General features: G+C 39.1%; 1 protein-coding gene and 1 non-coding gene across 3 annotated transcripts in view; one reads left to right on the top strand and one right to left on the bottom strand.

The window, feature by feature from the left end:
- The first annotated feature begins 506 nt into the window (after positions 1-506).
- Positions 507-20,366, top strand: part of CA13 (carbonic anhydrase 13) — a 30,696-nt gene continuing 10,836 nt past the window's right edge. The window contains exons 1-4 of one of the 2 annotated variants that reach the window (XM_053559022.1): positions 507-626; positions 4,128-4,325; positions 11,932-11,994; positions 14,510-14,628. In XM_053559022.1, coding sequence (XP_053414997.1) covers positions 590-626; positions 4,128-4,325; positions 11,932-11,994; positions 14,510-14,628 — 417 coding nt within the window. In that variant the 5' untranslated portion in view covers positions 507-589. The remainder of the gene's footprint in view (positions 627-4,127; positions 4,326-11,931; positions 11,995-14,509; positions 14,629-20,366) is intronic. The other variant, XM_053559023.1, reaches the window with a different exon arrangement.
- LOC128564084 (U6 spliceosomal RNA) lies at positions 7,400-7,506 on the bottom strand. The gene has a single exon (XR_008373972.1). It is a non-coding gene; the product is annotated as a U6 spliceosomal RNA (small nuclear RNA).

Consider the following 20,366-nt stretch of genomic DNA (forward strand, 5'->3'; position numbering starts at 1 on the left):
CCGAGGCACGTTCAAGGGAATGCTGAGTGGATTTATTAGGAAAAGTGGATAAATGTCTAAGGCTGTGGCCCATGATAAACCCTTAATAGTTACGGGCTATTACCACCATTGCCATTATTGTTCTGTATTTGTAATCACTACCGCAACTACCATCATCGACCTCCACCAGGGTCCCCACCTCCCAGCTTGCATCTCCAGGCCCCCCTGACTCATTTATTTTTAAGATAGCCCTCTAGGTAACACTTTCCAGATTGACTACTTTTCAGAAGGCAGAAAATCTCCTCTGAAAACCCTTCTCTTCCGTCTGTCTCTCTCTAATCCAACCTCCCATTCTTGAGTCCAAACTGACACTCAGAGGGACCCTGGGCGCTCCCGCAGGCTCCTCACGCGAGCGTGGGCGACTTCCCCGCACGCCACCGCCCCCTGGAGGACGAGGTCAGGAGCGCCCGGGCCCCGGGGTTCAAGGGCTCCCGGCTGGTGCCGCTGCACCCTGCGGTCCCCGTCCTCAACTGGCTCTCGCCCGCGCACCCGCGCGCTTCCTCACTGCTTTGCCCAGCCACAACCTCCTCTGCCTTCCACCCGAGGGACCATGTCGAGGCTCAGCTGGGGATACGCCGAACACAACGGTGAGCGCCTTTTCTCGCTGCGAGTGGAGGTTTGCCGAGGGGGCTGGCCATATGCCCGGGCGCCCGCTGACCACACACTGCTGATCTCACACTTTCGGGAAACTTTTTTATTCCTGTTTGAACTAGCGGCACTTCCCCAAAGCCGAATGCAGGAAGCGGAGGGCAGTTTAGCCGTGTGGGGAGTTGGTAGGGGAGGTGCCGGTGTGTGTTAACTCTATTGAGATTTACCAGACCCCTAAATCTTCGTATGTAAGTCGTACACCTTCATTAGAAGAACCGAGGAAAAGTCCTCGGTAACAACCACTTATCATTTAAAGGCTTAGAGATTAGAACTCTGATGACATACTTTAATGAAATAAGGACGAGTTCACTTCAGTCTTTTAAGCTCACTATTCACTCAGGAAAAACAAATCATGGAAAATCTTTGAAACTGTATTTAAGAAATCTTAACTTGCATTGTGACACTGAAGATTAAGCTGACTTCTTGGCCAACAGAATACTGCAAATTTCTTAATAGCTGTTACAATCAGATATTCCCACAGAAATTGGCTGTTGGTTGACTGCTACTCTTGACTTTAGTAAGGCTTGAGGCTCTTGCTGGGAAGTGAAGTTGTATTTGGGGTCACTTCACTTTTTTCTTCCTTTATTTCCACATTTAACATTTCTGGAGAGTGAGGATTAGCAGAGGATTATTGAAATGATAAAACCTTCATAAAAATTAATTTATGGGAGTGACAACAATTTTCTTCTTGTATATCCTAAATTATCAAAAGTAAACTATTTTTTCTTGTTTTTACATTAAACTGAATTGCTTCAAATAATGATTATTTGAAGTAGTTGCAAAGTGACACCAAGAAAGCCTTTAGGGAACGACTGCCCAAATTGGGGCCGTGTTACCTTGATCTGCCATTCCACAATGTATACATGTTTCAAAATATTAATCATGCAGCATAAATATATACAGCTTTTATTAACCGATTAAAAAGGTAAATAATAACTGAAAAAATTAAGGCTATAACAAACAACAACCAACCAGTGACTGAGCAGAGAAGAGGAATTTAAATTGGGAATGGCAGCACTAATAAAATGGAACATCAAATGGTAATGCACTGAAAGGGAGTACCACTTTCACAAAAATAATAATACCTTCACTGGATTATTTGCATGAATATCACTGAACAGTACCATGTGCTCAAATTTTACAGAATGTTTCCTTTCACAAACAGAAAAGTTCCAGTGCTGATGATAGCCTGTTTAAGGTTGTGATTAACATGCTAGCTGACACATGGCTGTGCGTGGGATTTAGCACTTTTGTAGTGAGAGGTATAACAGGCAGATTTTTTGTTTGATTGAAGTCATAATTATAATCTTACCTTTTTCTAATTTCCAGTTTGTGTTTAGGGAAAAACAACACAGAAAAAATTTATTTTCATTTTCCTCTCTGTTGAAATCATATTTATTATTGGTTTAAAAACATTTTTTTTTTGAGACAGAGTCTCACTTTATCACCCTTGGTAGAGTGTCATGGCGTCACAGCTGACAGCAACCTCAAACTCTTTGGCACAAATCTCTTGCCTCAGCCTCCCTAGTAACTGGGACTACAGGCACCCACCACAATGCTGGGCTATTTTTAGAGAGGAGGTCTTGCTCTTGTTCAGGCTGGTCTTGAACCTGTGAGCTCAGGGCAATCAACCCACCTTGGCCTCCCAAGAGCTAGGATTATAGGGATGGGCTTCTGCACCCATCCTAAATCTTTTTTATATGAGGAATAGTATATCTGATATTGTTATTTAATAGTCACTAGGTCCCCAGCAGCCCTTAAACAGTAGTTAAGAAATGTATATCAATCAATGGGCATTGATTACTCTTTAATAAGTTATAAATTATTGGCCCTATTAAAGCTCATCTTCAGAAACTTTAAAAATCCATTTTAGAGAAGCCATTTATAAGGAGTGATTTTGCATTTTTGTTAGGAATTACAGGACCATTCCCTTTGAGATGAACTCACTCTCTGAGGACCACACCTTTAAGTAGATTAACTTTGGCAAAATCCTACTAGCAATGCATTGTATCTTGACTAGGCAAGTTTTGTTGCCTCCTTTCTGTTTAGACATTGGCAAAACCAGTGACTGAGCAGAGAAAAGGAATTTAAATTGGGAATGGTAACACTGATAAAATGAAACGTCAAATGGTGATGCACCAAAAGGGGGTACCACTTTCACAAACAACTTATATCATCTTTCACTACCCTTTGATCATCATATTGGTTTAGTTTTGGGACTGTGATGTCACTGAAAACTGTGTGTCACTGTGGATATTTAAAAGTTCCTGCATCAATTGAGGAACCCTCATACATAATCTCTACTTAAGAATGATGTTAAAGTTGGACGTTTTGGAAAATTTTCAAATGATGCCTTTTTAAAGGGCAGGGAAATGAACTAACTATAGTGCTTAATAGATAATACTGGGTATTTGATGCAAAATGTTGATATTTTTATTTGATTTTGGTTTGACTTTTCAAAATAATTCTGGTTATAAAGAACTAGAGAAAAAAGAAAGAACTAGAAATAGGAGAGCAAAGGAATTAGGAAGAGAAATAATCTCTTTTCTGGTTGGAAAAATGTCAACACCATGTTGTAGCATTGCGTATTTGAAGTCTCATTCTCATTAGATTAACTCGTACTTGGTGACAGTGAGATAGAAAACAGACACATACCTAACATGTCCAATTTGTGAACTTGATGCAATTTTGACTATTTCAATTAGAGGATCAGGATGACCATAGTCCCTTTTGTTGGAATTCAATTGTAACATTGTCAAAATAACATAGAAGGAACTTCTGAAAGGGAGAAATACATTACAACTTAATTTCACTGCAGATAATCGCCAATATTACATTTCTGGACACAGTGCAACCATTTTATTTGGATTATCCTATGTGAAAAATTTATTTATATATTTTGGTATGCCAGTTGCACATCATAGTAATTGAGTTGAGGCCTGGGTGACAGTAGAAGATAACAGTTGATTGATAGAAGAAGGAAGAAAGAAGTAGGGACATCTTTAAGAGGCACACCCTTTCTTTGATAACACAGTTTTCTCAGCAACCTTGACTCTCCTAACCCCACAAACTTGACTTCTGGAGCAAACAGCTCTTTTTTTAGAGCTGAAACTGAATCTCATTGTTTTCAGTGATGAATTGTGCTATATTTAATTTGGTAGACCTTTGAAGAGTACTTAATAAAATTTATGTATTCCTTTGTCTACAAGGAATTCTACAATTCTGCAAACAACTTAAGGCAAACCAAGAATTTCTCACATCTATAATAAAAATAACTAATCTTATATATAAAAAAGAAAATATTAGATGCCAAGGTTCTGAGCATGAGAATCTCTTCAATTTTTGCTTTTTCTTCAGTCTCAAGTACAGTACATTGTGCTCAATGAAATGTTTGTTGAATGAAAGAACTTATTTAGTCTTTTCCCTTGGTCCTATATAAGGTCCTGTTCATTGGAATAAATTTTTCCCTATTGCTGATGGTGATCAGCAATCTCCGATTGAAATTAAAACCAAAGAAGTGAAATATGACTCTTCCCTCCGACCTCTTAGCATCAAGTATGATCCAAGCTCAGCTAAAATCATTAGCAATAGCGGCCATTCCTTCGTTGTTGACTTTGATGACACAGAAGACAAGTCAGGTTGGTTTTTCTTATTTATTTATTTATTTTTTGTGGCGGTAGGGAGGGTGAGGGGTTTGGATGATTAGGCTATTCTTTCTTTCATATCTTATTTTTGCTAGACCTGGAATTTGTCGCACTGAAATATATTTTTTCTTCATGTAAATTGAGATATCCTTCATATGTTTGGAACTTCAGATAATGTTACCTCAAGATAATACAAAAGAGTATTTAGAAAAGGGTGTGATAGGCGGGCACAGTAGCTCACATCTATAATCCTAGCACTCTGGGAGGCCGAGGTGCGTGGATTGCTTAAACTCAGGAGTTTGAGACCAGCCTGAGCAAGAGCTAGACCCCATGTCTATTAAATAGAAAAATTAGCCTGGTCTGGTGGCAGGCACCAGTAGTCCCAGCCACTTGGGAGGATGAAGCAAGAGGATCTTTTAAACCCAGAGTTTGAGATTGCTGTGAGCTATTATGCTACGGCACTCTACCTAGGGTGACAGAGTGACACTCTGTCTCAAAAAAAGAAAAAAAAAGATATGTTGTCTGATAATTTAAAACTGAACTTAGCTTATTATTGTAACTTCGCTTAGTATTTATCATTGGGAAAATACTGAATTTTTCTGGTATTTTATAAACCATGATTTTGTTTCTGAAAAGTTTTAGTCATAATTATTTTAACTTTTCTTTTTAAACCTAAAACGTCGTTTATACATGGTTTAATAGAAAAGGGTTTTTTTTTTTTGAGACAGAGCCTCAAGCTGTCGCCCTGGGTAGAGTGCTGTGGCATCACAGCTCACAGCAACCTCCAACTCCTGGCTTAAGCTATTCTCTTGCCTCAGCCTCCCAAGTAGCTGGGACTACAGGTTCCTGCCACAATGCCTGGCTATTTTTTGGTTGTAGCTGTCATTGATGTTTGGCAGGCCTGGGCTGGATTCAGCCAGTAGCTGGCTGAATCCTCCAGCTCTGGTGTATGTGGCTGGCGCCTTAGCTGCTTGAGCTACAGGCGCTGAGCTGAAAAGGGTTAGTTTTTTAAAGATATTTTATTCTCTTATTTTACTAAAAATTGGTTTTTGGAGATAGGCCTCTCGTTCTGTTGCTCAGGCTAAAGTGCAGTGGTATTGTCACAGCTCACTACAACTTCAAATTCCTGGGTTCAAGTGATGCTCCTGCCTCAACCTCTTAAATATCTGGGATTACAGGCACACACCACCACACCTGGCTAAGTTTTCATAGAGATGGGCTTTCATGATGTTGCCCAGGCTGGTCTTGAACTCCTGGCATCAACATCTTCCTGCCTTGGTCTCCCAAAATGCTGAAATTACAGGTGTGAGCCACTGCTCACTTATAAATGCAAACATATTAATAACATACACTCATAGTAAAAAATACAGAAGTATATAATAAAAATTAGTATTTCTTTATCCCCACAAGCTCTCCTGAAGTAACCAATGGTATATCCTTCCATAATACAGGGTGGACATAAAGTTCGTGTATAGTTTAACATGGTACTAAAATAGTACTTTATGTGCACTCTGTATTTCTTTTTTTTTTCTTTTTTGTAAAGACAGAGTCTCACTTTATCGCTCTTGGTAAAGTGCTGTGGCGTCTCAGCTCATAGCAACCTCCAACTCCAGGGCTTAGGTGATTCTCTTGCCTCAGCCTCCTGAGTAGTGGGACTACACGCACCCACCACAATGCCTGGCTATGTTTTTGTTGCAGTTTGGCCAGAGCCAGGTTTGAACCCGCCACCCTCAGTATATGGGGCCGGTGCTCTACCCACTGAGCCACAAGCGCTACCCAAAGCTTAGTTGGGTATATGTACATGTGTATAATGCTTGTTTGCACTTTCTTTTTAAAAATAAATTTGAAATAATGCTATATTACTCTGAAAACTTTCTCCATTTAAAAATAGTTCATAGACATCTTTTCAGGTTAAAATGTATAGATCTAGTGCTCTTTTTTAAAAAAGCTGAATTGTGTCATCTATGCTTATATCATAATTTATGTACCATTCTCTTAACAATGGACACTTAAAGGAAGAAAAGAAATTTACTTTGTTTAAAAAAAAAAGGAATATTTAAAATACCTATTCACTCTATATTCCTTATTAGTACCTTTTTTAGAACCTGCAATAAAAATTTTGTTTGATTAGTTCATGGTATAATATATTTCACACTGTGAATAAATAGTGGATCTGTCGAATAAAACTTTATTTGTTAACTTATTGACTAAATGAAGAAAAAAAGAGCATTTCTTTAAAATAAACATTTAGGGCGGTGCCTGTGGCTCAGTGAGTAGGGCGCTGGTTCCATATACTGAGGGTTGAGCGTTCAAACCCAGCCCCAGCCAAACTGCAACAAAAAATAGCAGGGCATTGTGGCGGGCGCCTGCAGTCTTAGCTGCTCAGGAGGCTGAGGCAAGAAAATCGCCTAAGCCCAAGAGCTGGAGGTTGCTGTGAGCTGTGATGCCATAGCACTCTACTGAGGGCAACAGAGTGAGACTCCGTCTCTAAAAATAAATAAATAAAAAATAAATACAATAAACATTTAATTCTTCTTTAGGCATACCTACTGTCCAAGGTATTATGTTTAAAAGTAAGATGAGAGAAAAGGTTAGATTCATATTTTGAAATACTTTTTAAGGCTTCTGACAAATTATTTTTATTTTTAGATTAATATTTGGATGCTGCTGTATTTGCTCTATTAATGAAAAAATATAGTTAAATTTAAAAAGTCCTTAATTAGACAAAAGTTTTCACTTACTCATTAAGTTCAGATTTAGTGTAGTAGTAACATCCTTTATTTATTTATAATTTTACTGTTAGTGAAATTTGTGATCCCACACAAATTACTTCCTTATATTTGTCAAATTTATGTAAGTGATGCATCTTCATAAAGCATTGTAAAAAATGAACACAGAAAATTTAACCCTTGGTATTTTCAACATTTTGGGGAGATGAAGAAAGAGAGATCTGGCTTTTCATATACAATTAATTTTATTTCTTTCAAGCTCTCAGTTTTTTGAATCCATGTTAATAGATGTGATTAATGTAATGAGCATATTATAAAAGTAGCCCAAGATTTCTTTTTTTAAATATGGACCGCTTCACGAATTTGCATGTCATCCTTGCACAGGGGCCATGCTAATCTTCTCTGTATCGTTCCAATTTTAGTATATGTGCTGCCGAAGCGAGCATAGCCCAAGACTTCTTAATGTAAAATTTATGCCACCCATAATTGTAGTTTGTACACCATTTATAATATCTCAAACATAAAAAAGTGAGGGTACCAATTCTTTATTATAGGATAAGTAATTATTAGATTGTACTTCATCTGAAACTTTGTCTTTTCTTTATAAATATAGGTACCCTTAGTGATTTTCTAATTTGCTCCATAACAATTCAACTCTCTCTCTTCCTCTCATTTTCTCTCTACCTTGGGTTAATCATGAAGCCAGTTTTTTTTTTCCAGATTTGACACTTTTGTCTGTGGTCAGTAGTGTGTGTTCTTTTCCTTAAAAAGGTCTTGTTTTTATCTAGATCACAGTGAAATTACCAAGATTAATTGAAAATTCCCATAGAGTACTTTGTACTCCTTTGAGACAGAAGCTGTATAAATATGGGTCATGATTCTTATTCTTATTTTTTTTTTCAAGATAAAGCAAAAAGGGCCCACGCCTGTAGCTCAGTGGGTAGGATGCCGGCCATATACACTGAGGCCTGGGCCAGCTAAAAAACAACGATGAGAACTGCAGCAACAAAAAAAAAATAGCTGGGTGTTGTGGTGGGTGTCTGTAGTCCCAGCTACTTGGGAGGCTATGTCAGGAGAATCACTTAAGCCCGAGAGTTTGAGGTTGCTGTGAGCTGCAATGCCATGGCACTATACCCAGGGTGATAGCTCGAGACTGTCAGAAGAAAAAAAAAAAAAAAGATAAAGCAAAAGAGATGGTCTCATGGTAACTTTGTGGATTAAATCAATTAAAAAGTAGAAACTGGCTGGGCATGGTGCTTTAAGCCTGTAATCCTAGGCCAGTGGATTGCCTGAGTTCAGGAGTTCCAGACCAGCCTGAGCAAGAGACCTTGTCTCTACTAAAAATAGAAAGACTAACCGGGCATTGTGGGGGGTGCCTATAGTCTCAGCTACTTGGGAGGCTGAGGCAAAGGGATCACTTTAGCCCAAGAGTTTGAGGTTGTTGTGAGCTATTAGGCCATGGCAATCTATCCAGAGTTACTGAGTGAGACTCTGTCACAAAGAAAAAAAAAAGTAGAAACCACCATCATTAAACAAAATTAGATGTTGCTAGATTTTTTTTTCTTTTCCTTCTTTTTTTTTTGGTAAACTATAAAAAACACAAAAATATGTCTTATACTGAAACACTAATTTTGATAAAAGTTTCCATTTTGAAAAGTAACTACTCGTGACCAAAATTACCTCTAAATTCCACCAATCAATAAGGTATAGGCATGAAATCTCCCTCAGGGTCCTTGCAGGGCTTGTTTGGCAGGGTACATCATATCCCATAGTTAATCTTTCAGGAACCACCAGCAGAATTTTGGTAGTCCTTAAAAAAAGGGACCAGGTGGATGTGAAAATCTCTCCAAAGAATTCACATTGGCTGTAGTATATAGAGGAAATAGTCATCTGATGAGAAAAGACAAGGCTGTTGTCACCCTGGCTACTGGTCTTTCTGGACTCAGACATGATCTTACCTCTTTGGGAACCTCACCTGACTGGCCCTGCCGCCCTTGCTGAGACTCCCAGGGCTCCCTCCTGGACCTGTCCCATCCTAGAACTTTCCAGGTTGTAATTGCCAGCAAGTGTCTTTCTCTGTCTTGCTAAAGACTCCCTAAAGGCAATAGCTGTGTGTTAGGTCTACCTAGCATGGTGCCTGGCACATAGTAGGAACTCAGTGAAAGTGTTTAAGTTACAAAAAGAAATTTTGTTGGTATGATGGAAGGACATGGAAAATACCATGATATGGCACGAAGGTACATGAGCATACAAGTCCCCCCAAATCACCATAAACCAATTAATATTTAGCTTTTAATACATAAATAGTTAAACATTATTCATTGTTTGAACCCTTAATTTTTAAAGGCTATGACACTAATTTTTCCTTCTGAGAAATAAGATAGTTCCTGGCATATATTAAGCACTAAATAACTATTATTCCTAACTAATCATCATGATAATAATAATGGTCTGTGTTCTTTTTGTGCAGGAGATATGTGTGCTGAAATAATTATTTTATTTTTATTCTCTAGACAAAGTCTCATTCTGTCACCCTGGGGTTGAGTGCTGTGTCACTGGGTGTCATCATAGCTCACAGCAACCTCAAACTCCTAGGCTCAAGCTATCCTCTTTGCCTCAGCCTCTCAAGGCGCCCACCACAACACCTGGCTATTTTTAGAGATGGAGTCTCACACTGGCTCAGGCTGGTCTGGAACTCCTGAGCTCCAGCAATCCATCTGTCTTGGCCTCCTACCTACAAGTGCCGAGATTACTTACAGGTGTGAGCCATCGCACCCAGCCCCAGTCTGAAATTTTTAAAAGATGTCAAAAGGAAGAAAGTTGTCTTCTTGCTGTAAAGTCCTGCTAGGGACAGCACTAATTTGATGGATTCACTCTTGTTTTAAAATTTTCATCTCTAGAAATTGTCAATTTCTTAGTTATCATTCACAAAATCTTAAATTTAAAAAAACAAAAATAAACATAAAAAGATAAAGAGTGTGGGCATACCTTAGGTGTGTAATCCCCCCAAGAGCCAAGGTATCCAGGAAAATGAATTGGTAGTCTACAACAACATAACAATTACATATTTAAAACTTTAGTATAATTATCTGTTTCCTTTACCAGACTAAGTTTCTTGAGGAGGACAACCTTGCTCATCACTTAGCATTCAATAGTTTCTGTCCCAAAGTACGCTCTTTATAATTGCTGAATGAATGAATGAGAAGAAAATAGCTTGATGTGGATTTACTCTGAGCAAAATTAGCAGACATAAGGAAGTCTCTCCTGGCTCCAGAGATTAGGAGAGCCATGTCCTTAGATCTCTTTCTTTTTCTCTCATGATATGATCCCAGCAGGTTTGTGCTCTTCAGCCTTTCTTTCCCTGGATTCCATGCCAACTGCAGGTTCATTCAGCTTTACTTCAGAGAACCAGTTTACCATACAGTGCTAAAGCCATGGCTTTCATCAGGTTCCCTAGTCCTAAGAATATACTCTTAAGTGATTCCCAGGTAACAAACTGAAGTGTGCAGAGGAGTACTTTTCCAGGTCAGGTCTTTTATTTTGTCTTAGTGAGATTAATTGATGCAGTCACTGTCCTAGACACTGAAGATAGAGGTGACCAAGACAGTGTGTCTTTTTTTTTTTGACATTGTCCATCTTAAAGAGGTTTATATCTGGCTGGGAGAAGTGGCTCATGCCTGTAAACCTAGCACTCTGGGAGGCTGAGAAGGGTGGGTTGCTTGAGCTCAGGAGTTCAAGACCATCCTGAGTAGAGCAAGACCCCGCCTCTATTAAAAACAGAAAAACTAGCCAGGGTTTGTGGCAGGCACCTATAGTTCCAGCTACTTGGGAGGCTGAGGCAAGAGGATCTCTTGAGTCCAGGAGTTTGAGGTTTATATCTGGCTGGGAGAAGTGGCTCATGCCTGTAAACCTAGCACTCTGGGAGGCTGAGAAGGGTGGGTTGCTTGAGCTCAGGAGTTCAAGACCATCCTGAGTAGAGCAAGACCCCGCCTCTATTAAAAACAGAAAAACTAGCCAGGGTTTGTGGCAGGCACCTATAGTCCCAGCTACTTGGGAGGCTGAGGCAAGAGGATCTCTTGAGTCCAGGAGTTTGAGGTTGCTATGAGCTATGATGACTCCATGACACTCTACCTAGGGTGACAGAGTGAGACTCTGTCTCAAAAAAAAAAAAAGGAAGGAAGGGAGGGAGGTAAGGGAGAGAGGGAGGAAAGGAAGGAAAGGAAGGTGGGAGGAAGGAAGGAAGGAAGGAAGGAGAAAAGAAAACGCTTATATCCTCGTGGGGTAATTTTTTTTCTGATCTTTTTGCCAACTTATCATTCAAGGCAGCTAACTACAGTGTAGTTTAGGAAAATGAGCAAGGTTAACAAATTACCAGTTAAAAGTCAAATTCAATAGAGAAAGCATACGTTTCAAGTTTCATGATATTGTTGGTCATTGCAGTATTATAGCCAATAGTATGGACTCTTTTACTAAAATATATATTTTTTTCCTTAACTTTTCTGGTGTGTAACTCTGGTTTCTTAATTTCTGGAGACCTCTTATATGAATGTGTATTATTTAGAATAGAGTTTTAAAAACTAAATTCTAAATGAAAGTGTAAATAGACTATATATCCAAGTATGATTTTGAAGAAATGATTATTTATTTTTTAACATTAAATGAAGACAATAATATTTATTTACTTCTTATCTAAGTTGTAAAGTAAGATGAATAATTTGACAATTGAGGACACTTTATTATTTTTATTAACAATAATTTTTACTACCATTATTCATTTTATACATAGTTTAGCTGTTTTACAGACTATCAAAAAGTCAGTAATAAATAAATCTTGATATTTTGATTTACTTTTTCACCTTTTATTTCTTTAGAAGACGAGTGCCCCAAGAAAATGGTCTTCTCCACAATGAGACATTGGCTGATAATAATCCCAGGTTGAATATTTCAATTGAAAGATTCAAATGTGGAGTTCAAGTATGTAAAGTGTAGGGCAGTCCTAGTTGCTTAGAGCTATGATCGTCTTGCTTTTAACCCTGGACTCTGAGCAGACTTTCCAGAGATCGGCCATTATTCTTGGATGTTTCTCTAACAATGTTTTTTTTTTTTTTTTTTTTTTTGAGACAGAGCCTCAAGCTGTTGCGCTGGGTAGAGTGCTGTGGCATCACAGCTTACAGCAACCTCCAACTCCTGGGCTCAAGCGATTCTCCTGCCTCTGCCTTCCAAGTAGCTGGGACTATAGGCACCCGCCATAACGCCTGGCTATTTTTTGGTTGCAGCCATCATTGTTTGGCCTGCCAGTTCAGGTGTATGTGGCTGGCGCCTAAGCCGTTGGAGCCACAGGCGCTGAGCCATAATGTGTGTTTTTTAATGTCACTTTCTTTTTTCGGAACCAGCTTGCTTGCACCTTTTCCCAAAGTCACTTTCACATTGATTGCTCAAGATCTCTAATCTGCTTTTTTTCTTTGAAGGAATGGACTTTATGGTTCGGCTCAGTTTTTATGATGTAACAGCAAGCAAAAAGAATAGACAATAGAGCCATTGATGTCTTTTCAAGTGGAATGCCATTTCATCTGTAACCTATACAGACTATGTAACATATACAGATTATGGTGTCATGGAAATGTGCCTTTCATTTATTTATTTAATTTTCTTTTTTTGAAACAGTCTCACTTTGTCACCCTCAATAGAGTGCCATGGTGTCATAGCTCACAGCAACCTCAGACTCTTGGACTCAAGCAATCCTCTTTCCTGAGCCTCCCCAGTAGCTGGGACTGCAGGCGCCTGCCACAATGTCTAGCTAGTTTTTCTATTTTTAATAGCAATGGGGTCTCACTCTTCCTCAAGCTGGTTTTGAACTTCTGAGCTCAAGCAATCCACCTGCCTTGGCTCCCAGAATGTTTGTTAGGATTAGACCAGGTGTCCTCAAACTTTTTAAACAGGGGGCCAATTCACTGTTCCTTAGACCGTTGGAGGGCTGGCCTGTAGTTTAAAAAAAGAAAAACTATGAACAAATTCCTATGCACACTGCACATATCTTATTTTGAAGTAAAAAACAAAACGGGAACAAATATGATTCACACTGCTTCATGGCCCACGGGCCACAGTTTGAGGACGCCTGGATTAGAGGCACAGCCACTGTGCCCAGCAAAGTGTGCCTTGCAAATTAATTTATCTGTAAATTATCTTGAAGATATTTGTATAAAGACAAATCAAATATTTGTCTCATTTGATTCGTCCATTAATCATATATTTATTGTACATCTCAAACAGTCTTTGCTCTCATGAACATTGCCCAGTGGGATAAGAAACTGTAAAATTACCGGGTTTTTAACCGAGTAGCAAATAAGCAAGCCTTAGTGTTGGATCTAAGTGGCTCTCTTTTATCCTTCATTTTATAGAGTGCTTTAGAAATAGCTATTAGATCTAAACTTACTGTAATGAAATCTGGTTCTAAATAAATCTGAAGGAGGTCCCAACCATTGAATTTCCAAAAAATTTTTATTATATATCCTCACAATTTTTTCCTTGGCAGTTTTGAGAATTTTTGAAGTTAAGGATCATCCAGCCCAATATTCTTTGAGCCACAGGCTCTGACCTCAATTTTTTTTATTTTATTTTATTTTTTTTTTGTAGAGACAGAGTCTCACTCTACCGCCCTCGGGTAGAGTGCCGTGGCGTCACACGGCTCACAGCAAACTCTAACTCTTGGGCTTACGCGATTCTCTGGCCTCAGCCTCCCGAGCAGCTGGGACTACAGGCGCCCGCCACAACGCCCTGCTATTTTTTTGTTGTTGTTGCAGTTTGGCCGGGGCTGGGTTTGAACCCACCACCCTGGGCATATGGGGCCGGCGCCCTACTCACTGAGCCACAGGCGCCGCCCATCCAGCCCAATATTCTAATTAAGAATAGACAAACACAGACACAGAAACGGAAGCGGAAGCCCTTTAAGCAGAGTAGCTTAAGTGAGTTTTTGAAAGATCACATAATTTAATGGCTAAGCTGGGTTTGCACCCAAGTCTGCTGATTAACGGCAGCAACTCTTAATCAGAGCTATTCAGCTTCATCTGAGTCAAACTGAGCAAGGAAGAAATGAGTTCGGCTACAAATAGCAGTCTGGAGCTTTCTTTCTACACGCAGTGGTGTCTAACTTGCACATGAATTTGTAAGGGCTTTACTTGCTTATCTGTGGTATCAGATATCTACAGAAAGTATGCAGGGACCTTCTATTTGCTAATCAGTTTTTGTTAGTGTTTGTGTATTTAATGGATGGCCCAAGATGATTCTTAGTTTTCCAATGTGTGGCAGGAAAAGAAAAGGTTGGACATCCCTGTATAATCTAGAAGAGAAGAGGTGTGCCTTAGGCAAATTATTGTCTTTTTTGTTGCAACAGCATTAATATTGTGTTAATATTTTTTTCCTCCGAACAATTTAAAACGTATTGGTGTTTAGTTCTATGTGGGGGCCCTCTGGCTGGAAGCTACAGGTTACGACAGTTTCACCTTCATTGGGGGTCCACTGATGACCATGGCTCTGAGCATGTGGTGGATGGAGTGAGATACCCTGCAGAGGTAAGTATATTAGACGCATCTCTGATTCAGGGTTTTCCTGTGTGGTGAGACTAAAGGGGTTTAGGGAACAACACTTTTGACCCCAAATACATCCCAAGCCAATGAGGTATCCCAGTGTCTGAAATCGCTTTATTTATTCAATATGAGAATTTATAAATACAAGAGTTTAAAATATTGCCCTTTTAAGCATTAAACCAACCCTGAGAGTTTAAGATTATATGTTTACTTATTTCTATTTCTAGTTTAGAAATAAGTAAACTGGACATTAAAGAGTTTTGAGTAATTTATTCACCTAGCAAGCCCTGGGTAGGTTCAAGCCTAGGTCTGTCTGCTATCAGATGACAAATTCTTTCTACATATCTGTTGTCTCTCCTGAAAGGCCAGTGAGAAGGGAGAGAAAGAAACATTTGTTTTCAGTCCAACTGTGTTCATATTTGGGCCAGATACAAATATACATTAATAGGTGAAAGCAACTGGTAAAATTGCACTTAAGAAAAATATAAAGGTACTAACTCTCCTAAACTCTACGTTACCTCTACATTTACAGGGATAAAATAGACTCTTGGTTAATTATTCAGGTCATTGGTAAAGCATAACACAATAAAGCATTCATTGACTTGTATTCCTTTTTCTTTATAATTATATTCATTAATAATACTCTATTTTTTCTAATCCTCTGGCTAAAGAGCAAAGTGTAATATGCTTCAAGTTTTAGTATGATTAAATATTACTCACACCCAACTTTACCTTGAGATGAAAGTGAACCATTGTATGACTCAATCAAATATTCAAGTGGAAATAATTTAGCTTCTGACTCACCCAGGCAAGACAAAGCAATGTTGCCAGGCAAACACAGTTTTTCTTCATCTTCTCGTGATTACTGAATGTGGTTCGGATGTCCCTGTAGCGCTTTGCCATTTAGAGAGATCTAGCCAACAACTAACTTACGATTTCACTCTTGCATTAACATGTGTATCTGTTATTTGAGGCTGTCATCCAAAACTTTTCTCCAACTAACTCACTTTTGTTAGAAGCAAGTGCCTCTGTCCTCAGGGTAGAGGATTAAAATGTACACACACAATGTTCTATGGCGATGGACAAAAGATACTAAGAATGGAGAAAGTGGGGGCCTCCTGACTCTGTAGGATGTCTCAGTTTAGGTATCTGCTGAATAATTTTCATGTTTGGTTTCTAAACTTTTATGTTCTAAATTTAACAAATTGTCCTAAAGTACCCTGGAGATGAGTTGTTGGATGCTTTGGATCCCTGGTCTCTAATTTTTTTTTTCATCTCAGGGAAATTGACTACATTGCTTTGTGGGTACACCTTGTACTTTTGATATATGGTATAGTATGTTCTTTTCAGAGAGGTTTATTGACAGTTGGCAAGTAGTTTCTTGAAAGGGTCCTCATATCCTGACAGATATCAGAGGCTTAAGAGTCCTGACCTGATGGTCTGTCTTTGTAAATAAGGCCTTGTGGATAAAGATTTGACTTGAATTTTATACTGTTCTTTAACATGCATCTAAGGCTGTTGGTTGTTTCACTGCTTCATATATTCATTCATTCATTCACTCTGTAAGTATTCTTTGAGAGCCAACCACATCCCCTATCTTTACACACTGTACCCATGCTTATCCTGAAGGGATACATGGAAATATGCAGCCTCACCCACATGTGGAGTCTGAGAATACTTCCCTTTAAGAGGCCTTTAACAGGTAATCTGAAGGATGAGGGGAAGGGAGCCGTCAGTGGTTTTGCAAAGAATCATGTATGAGGACTTGGGTTGGTAAGGAGCCTCCTGTGTTTGAAAAACTGAATGACCTGTATGATCAGAGCCTGGAGAAGGAAGGGGAGAGTTGTCAGAGTCAGAGTCAGAGAGGCTGAGAAGTGCCTGAGTGTTACTGAGGTAAGACTTGGTAAGGATTATGAAGAATTCTAAGTGCAATAGGAGGCCATCGAATGGCTTTGAGTTGGGAAGTGGTCATATTTGCATTTCAAAAATATCATTCAAGTTCCAGTTTGAGAATAGGTTGGGTTGAAGCAGGAGTGGCTAAGCAGAGCTTTTGAGGAGGTCCCAGGTGATAAGGGATGTCCCCGTGCTGATTCTATGAGGATTTTTTTTTTTGCTAATCTGTGGTGTTGGATGTCACAAAAAGTATGCATGGACCTTTTTGCTCATTAGTTTTCCTTAGTGTCTATGTACTTAATGTGTCACCCAAGGCAACTCTTATTCTTCCAATGTGTGGCAGAAAAGAAAATAGGTTGCACACCCCTGGATGGTGCAGGTGGAGGGCTTTCTGACTGGAAGTGGCAGCTCCAGAGGGTTTGTTGATCTATTAGGTCTGAAGGTGAGCAAGGGCAGGAGTCCATGTTTCTGGTTTCGAGATGGGACATGCTGATAGAGAAAAAGAAAGTCTGAGTCAAACCTCAGGGTTGTTGGGTGGGAGACGTGTACAATCAATAAATAAATACATGGTCTGTGGTGAGTTCTTTGATGAGAATAATGCCGTGTGATCTGGTCGAGTGACTTGAGTGGTTAGGAAAGACCTCTTTGAGATGACAGTAGAATTGAGATTGGATGATAGGAAGGGAGCACCGTGAGAAAGTTTAGAGAGCTTTCTAGAAAGTGGGGATAAGCACGTACATATGCTCTGACATGGGAATGAGGTTGGCATATTCACGAAGAGGAAGACATTGGCCTATATAGCATTGGAATTAAAGAGAAAGGAAAAGTCACAAGCTGTGTCTCAGAGGCAGCCAGAGGCTACACCACGCTGAGTGTTGTGAGGCAGGGTGAGCATCGTGAGTTTAATGTAGTAAGAAGAAGGCATTAGAAGGTTTTGAGCAGGGGAATGACATACTCTGCTCTTTGTTTTATAAAATACATCTGGCTGCTGTGTGGACAGGGGACTATCGTTGGGTAAACGTTTAAACAGGGAGATAAATTAAAAAGTTATGGAAGAGTTGAAGTGAGCAATGATGGTAATTTTGACTGTGGGGGTCGCGGAGAGGAGGAGAGCTGAAAAGATCCTTGATACATTAGAGAGGTAAAGTCAGTGGAAATTGTGGATGAAAAGGATGTTGTGACTGAAGGAAGGAAAAAAAAAAGTCTAGAAACAATCTTAAGGCTTTGTCTTGAGCGAGCTGGAGGCTGACTGTACTGAAATGCGAGAAGCCAGGAAGGAGCAGGTTTCAAAAGGGAGTTAACTTTCTGTTTAAGACCTGTTAAGTTTGAGGTGCCTGGTAGGCATTCTATGCTCATGTTAGGCAGGCTGTTGGATACAAACCTGGAGTTTAAAGAAGAGGTCAGGGCTGGAGACAGTGGCATTCGGAAGTCATTTGTAGGTTTCAGGTTCAGAAGAATCCCTTTGTCCTCAGCTCTAGAAATGATTCTAAGGGGTTTTTCAACCACTTTTGTGGTGAGGTCATGATTATTACCAAGTTATGTTTCCTTATAAAATTTTTAAAAAGAAAATAAACAAAAGGAAGAAAAAATCATTTAAAGCTGCATAATATGAAAATTCTATTTTGGGCCTATATGATTTGTGACATTACAGACATAAATCAAAGTAATCTAAATCATAAAAAATTGTATCCCCAAAGTTATGCATCTAAAAAAACTGGGCTAATCATCTACTCTATGTTTGGACTTTATCTGATCACAGTTTGTACAGAATATTTAATAAGCATTTTAAATCTGTGGTTAACCATGAAACTGTGATTTCAGCATGCATAATGGGTTTTTGGCATAGTGCTTGGCAGTATAGTTTACATACCACTAATATGCATTTTAAAACTCAAAAGTTGCATAAAATTATTATTTAGAAATTATTTTCCGGCAGAAAAGAATCCAGTTACAGTGGCTACCACTTCTTGTTATTCAGCTTCAAATCACTACTGTTGTTAGTCAGGAAATGTGAGCTTGCAATTTTGTTTTTTTAAGTAGTCATTCAAATACAAATGCTAATAAAAATGATATCAGTTCCTCTGTGAAGGTGTTGCCACCAGTGAAGCAAGGTATGTGGGAGAGAGGAGGACTTGGTGGAGAAACAAAAATACTTTCTTCTTGTACTTTTCTATCATATTTTAAATAGTCATTATATTTTTTAATTAGCAGAAGATGGCCACATATAGGATGTGTGTGTGTGTGTGCACGCGTGCGCGTATTTATCTCTATTTAACACATTGATTTTCTAACCTGTTATGGTTGTGATCCTAAAAGAAGTCACTTCACATCTTTCTATCTCTTAATATGTGAGCTGATGCATTGGCACAAGGCCACTTAAAACAACTTTAACATCCTTGTCAGCCCTTCCTGGACAGTGTAACATCATCTGTCTCATGTTGTTTCATCATCCACTGTTTTCAGGGTTCTTTCCTTCCCCAACTATCTCACACCACCTTGGAATCTGGCTCTACAGGAATGTGCTTTTATCTTTTCTGTCTGGATATCTCACAATCTTCCTTGATTTATTGTAGACAGTACACTGTTTTATGGTTTTATAGTTGACTGTTTATGTTTATTCTTATGTGTTCAGAAATCCTCTCATATTAGTTGCCTGGTAGAGTAGATTTAAAGAATGAGATTAAAAACTCAAGTTTGAATATACTAAATTCTCTCTGTAACAGTCAGCTGAAAGGGTGATTTGGGAGTGGAGGCCCCCATAAGTGTTTCATTGCTGATGTACCAAGGGGATTCGTTAGAAGATCTTATCTGAAGTTGGTCCCTCATATCAGGTCCTTGGACAGCATGGCCTGGCCTTCACTGCTCATGATCATAAATCAATCTTTTGGGTTTGTCACAGTGCCCTTTGGTTTCTATCTCTGTTGGTCCTTCCCTTAATTAGGACCAAAGACTCTCCAAAAGTGGTTTTCTGCTCCCTTTTTTGTTACTGTCTTTCACATTTGTTTATGTGTTTAGTGTCCTGCATTGTTTACAATGGCAGTATATATAGAACACTTTGGGTTTTGCTTAAGGATCCTTGCATGAAGATAGACTTGAGAAGTAGGTAAAGTATGTTTTCTAGAATTCCAGGTCCCTTCAACTCTTTCCTTCTTTCCTTTTACCCCTCCACCGTAGCACCAATTGCCCATGTCTTCCTCAGATTCTGATCCCTAGACCCCAAATTCTCTTTTTCCTCATTAAAACTTGCTTTCTAAAAAGGATCTAAACATAGTCATAGAAGGTAGTCAAAGTTTAAAAAATGATAAGCAAGTGAGGTAATGGCTACGTTAATTAGCTTTTGAATCATTCCACATTGTAAACGTATATTCAAGCATTACATTGTGCCCCATAAATGTATTCAATTATGATATGGCTATTAAAACTAGTCAAAACTAGTTAGGCTAACTAGCTAGGCTATTAAAACTAAAAAAAAAAGTGTGAACATTGCTTAAAATGTTGCTCATGGGGAGAATTTGCATTTTCAAGCCATAACAGATCTTTAACTGTAGTGATAAATATCTAACTGGGCAGTGTCAGGAACGGCCACAGTGTCCTTGACAGTGGGATTGTGGCTGAGATGTACTGTGCAGGAGGTTGACCTCTCCACCCAGCTGTAAGCTAAGGCCCTTTCAGTGGACTCTGTTGCCCTCTGAGATCTGATGATAGGCTGCTCCACTGTGGTCCTAACTATGGAAGACATAGATGAGCCCCATGTTACTTGGAAGCAATGGTGGGAGTTTGTTTGGGCCAGAAGAGCTGGGAAGGACCCTTAGGGCATTCTAAATAGTTTT

The sequence above is a fragment of the Nycticebus coucang genome, chromosome 13, assembly GCF_027406575.1.
Source record: "Nycticebus coucang isolate mNycCou1 chromosome 13, mNycCou1.pri, whole genome shotgun sequence".
NCBI lineage: Eukaryota > Metazoa > Chordata > Mammalia > Primates > Lorisidae > Nycticebus > Nycticebus coucang.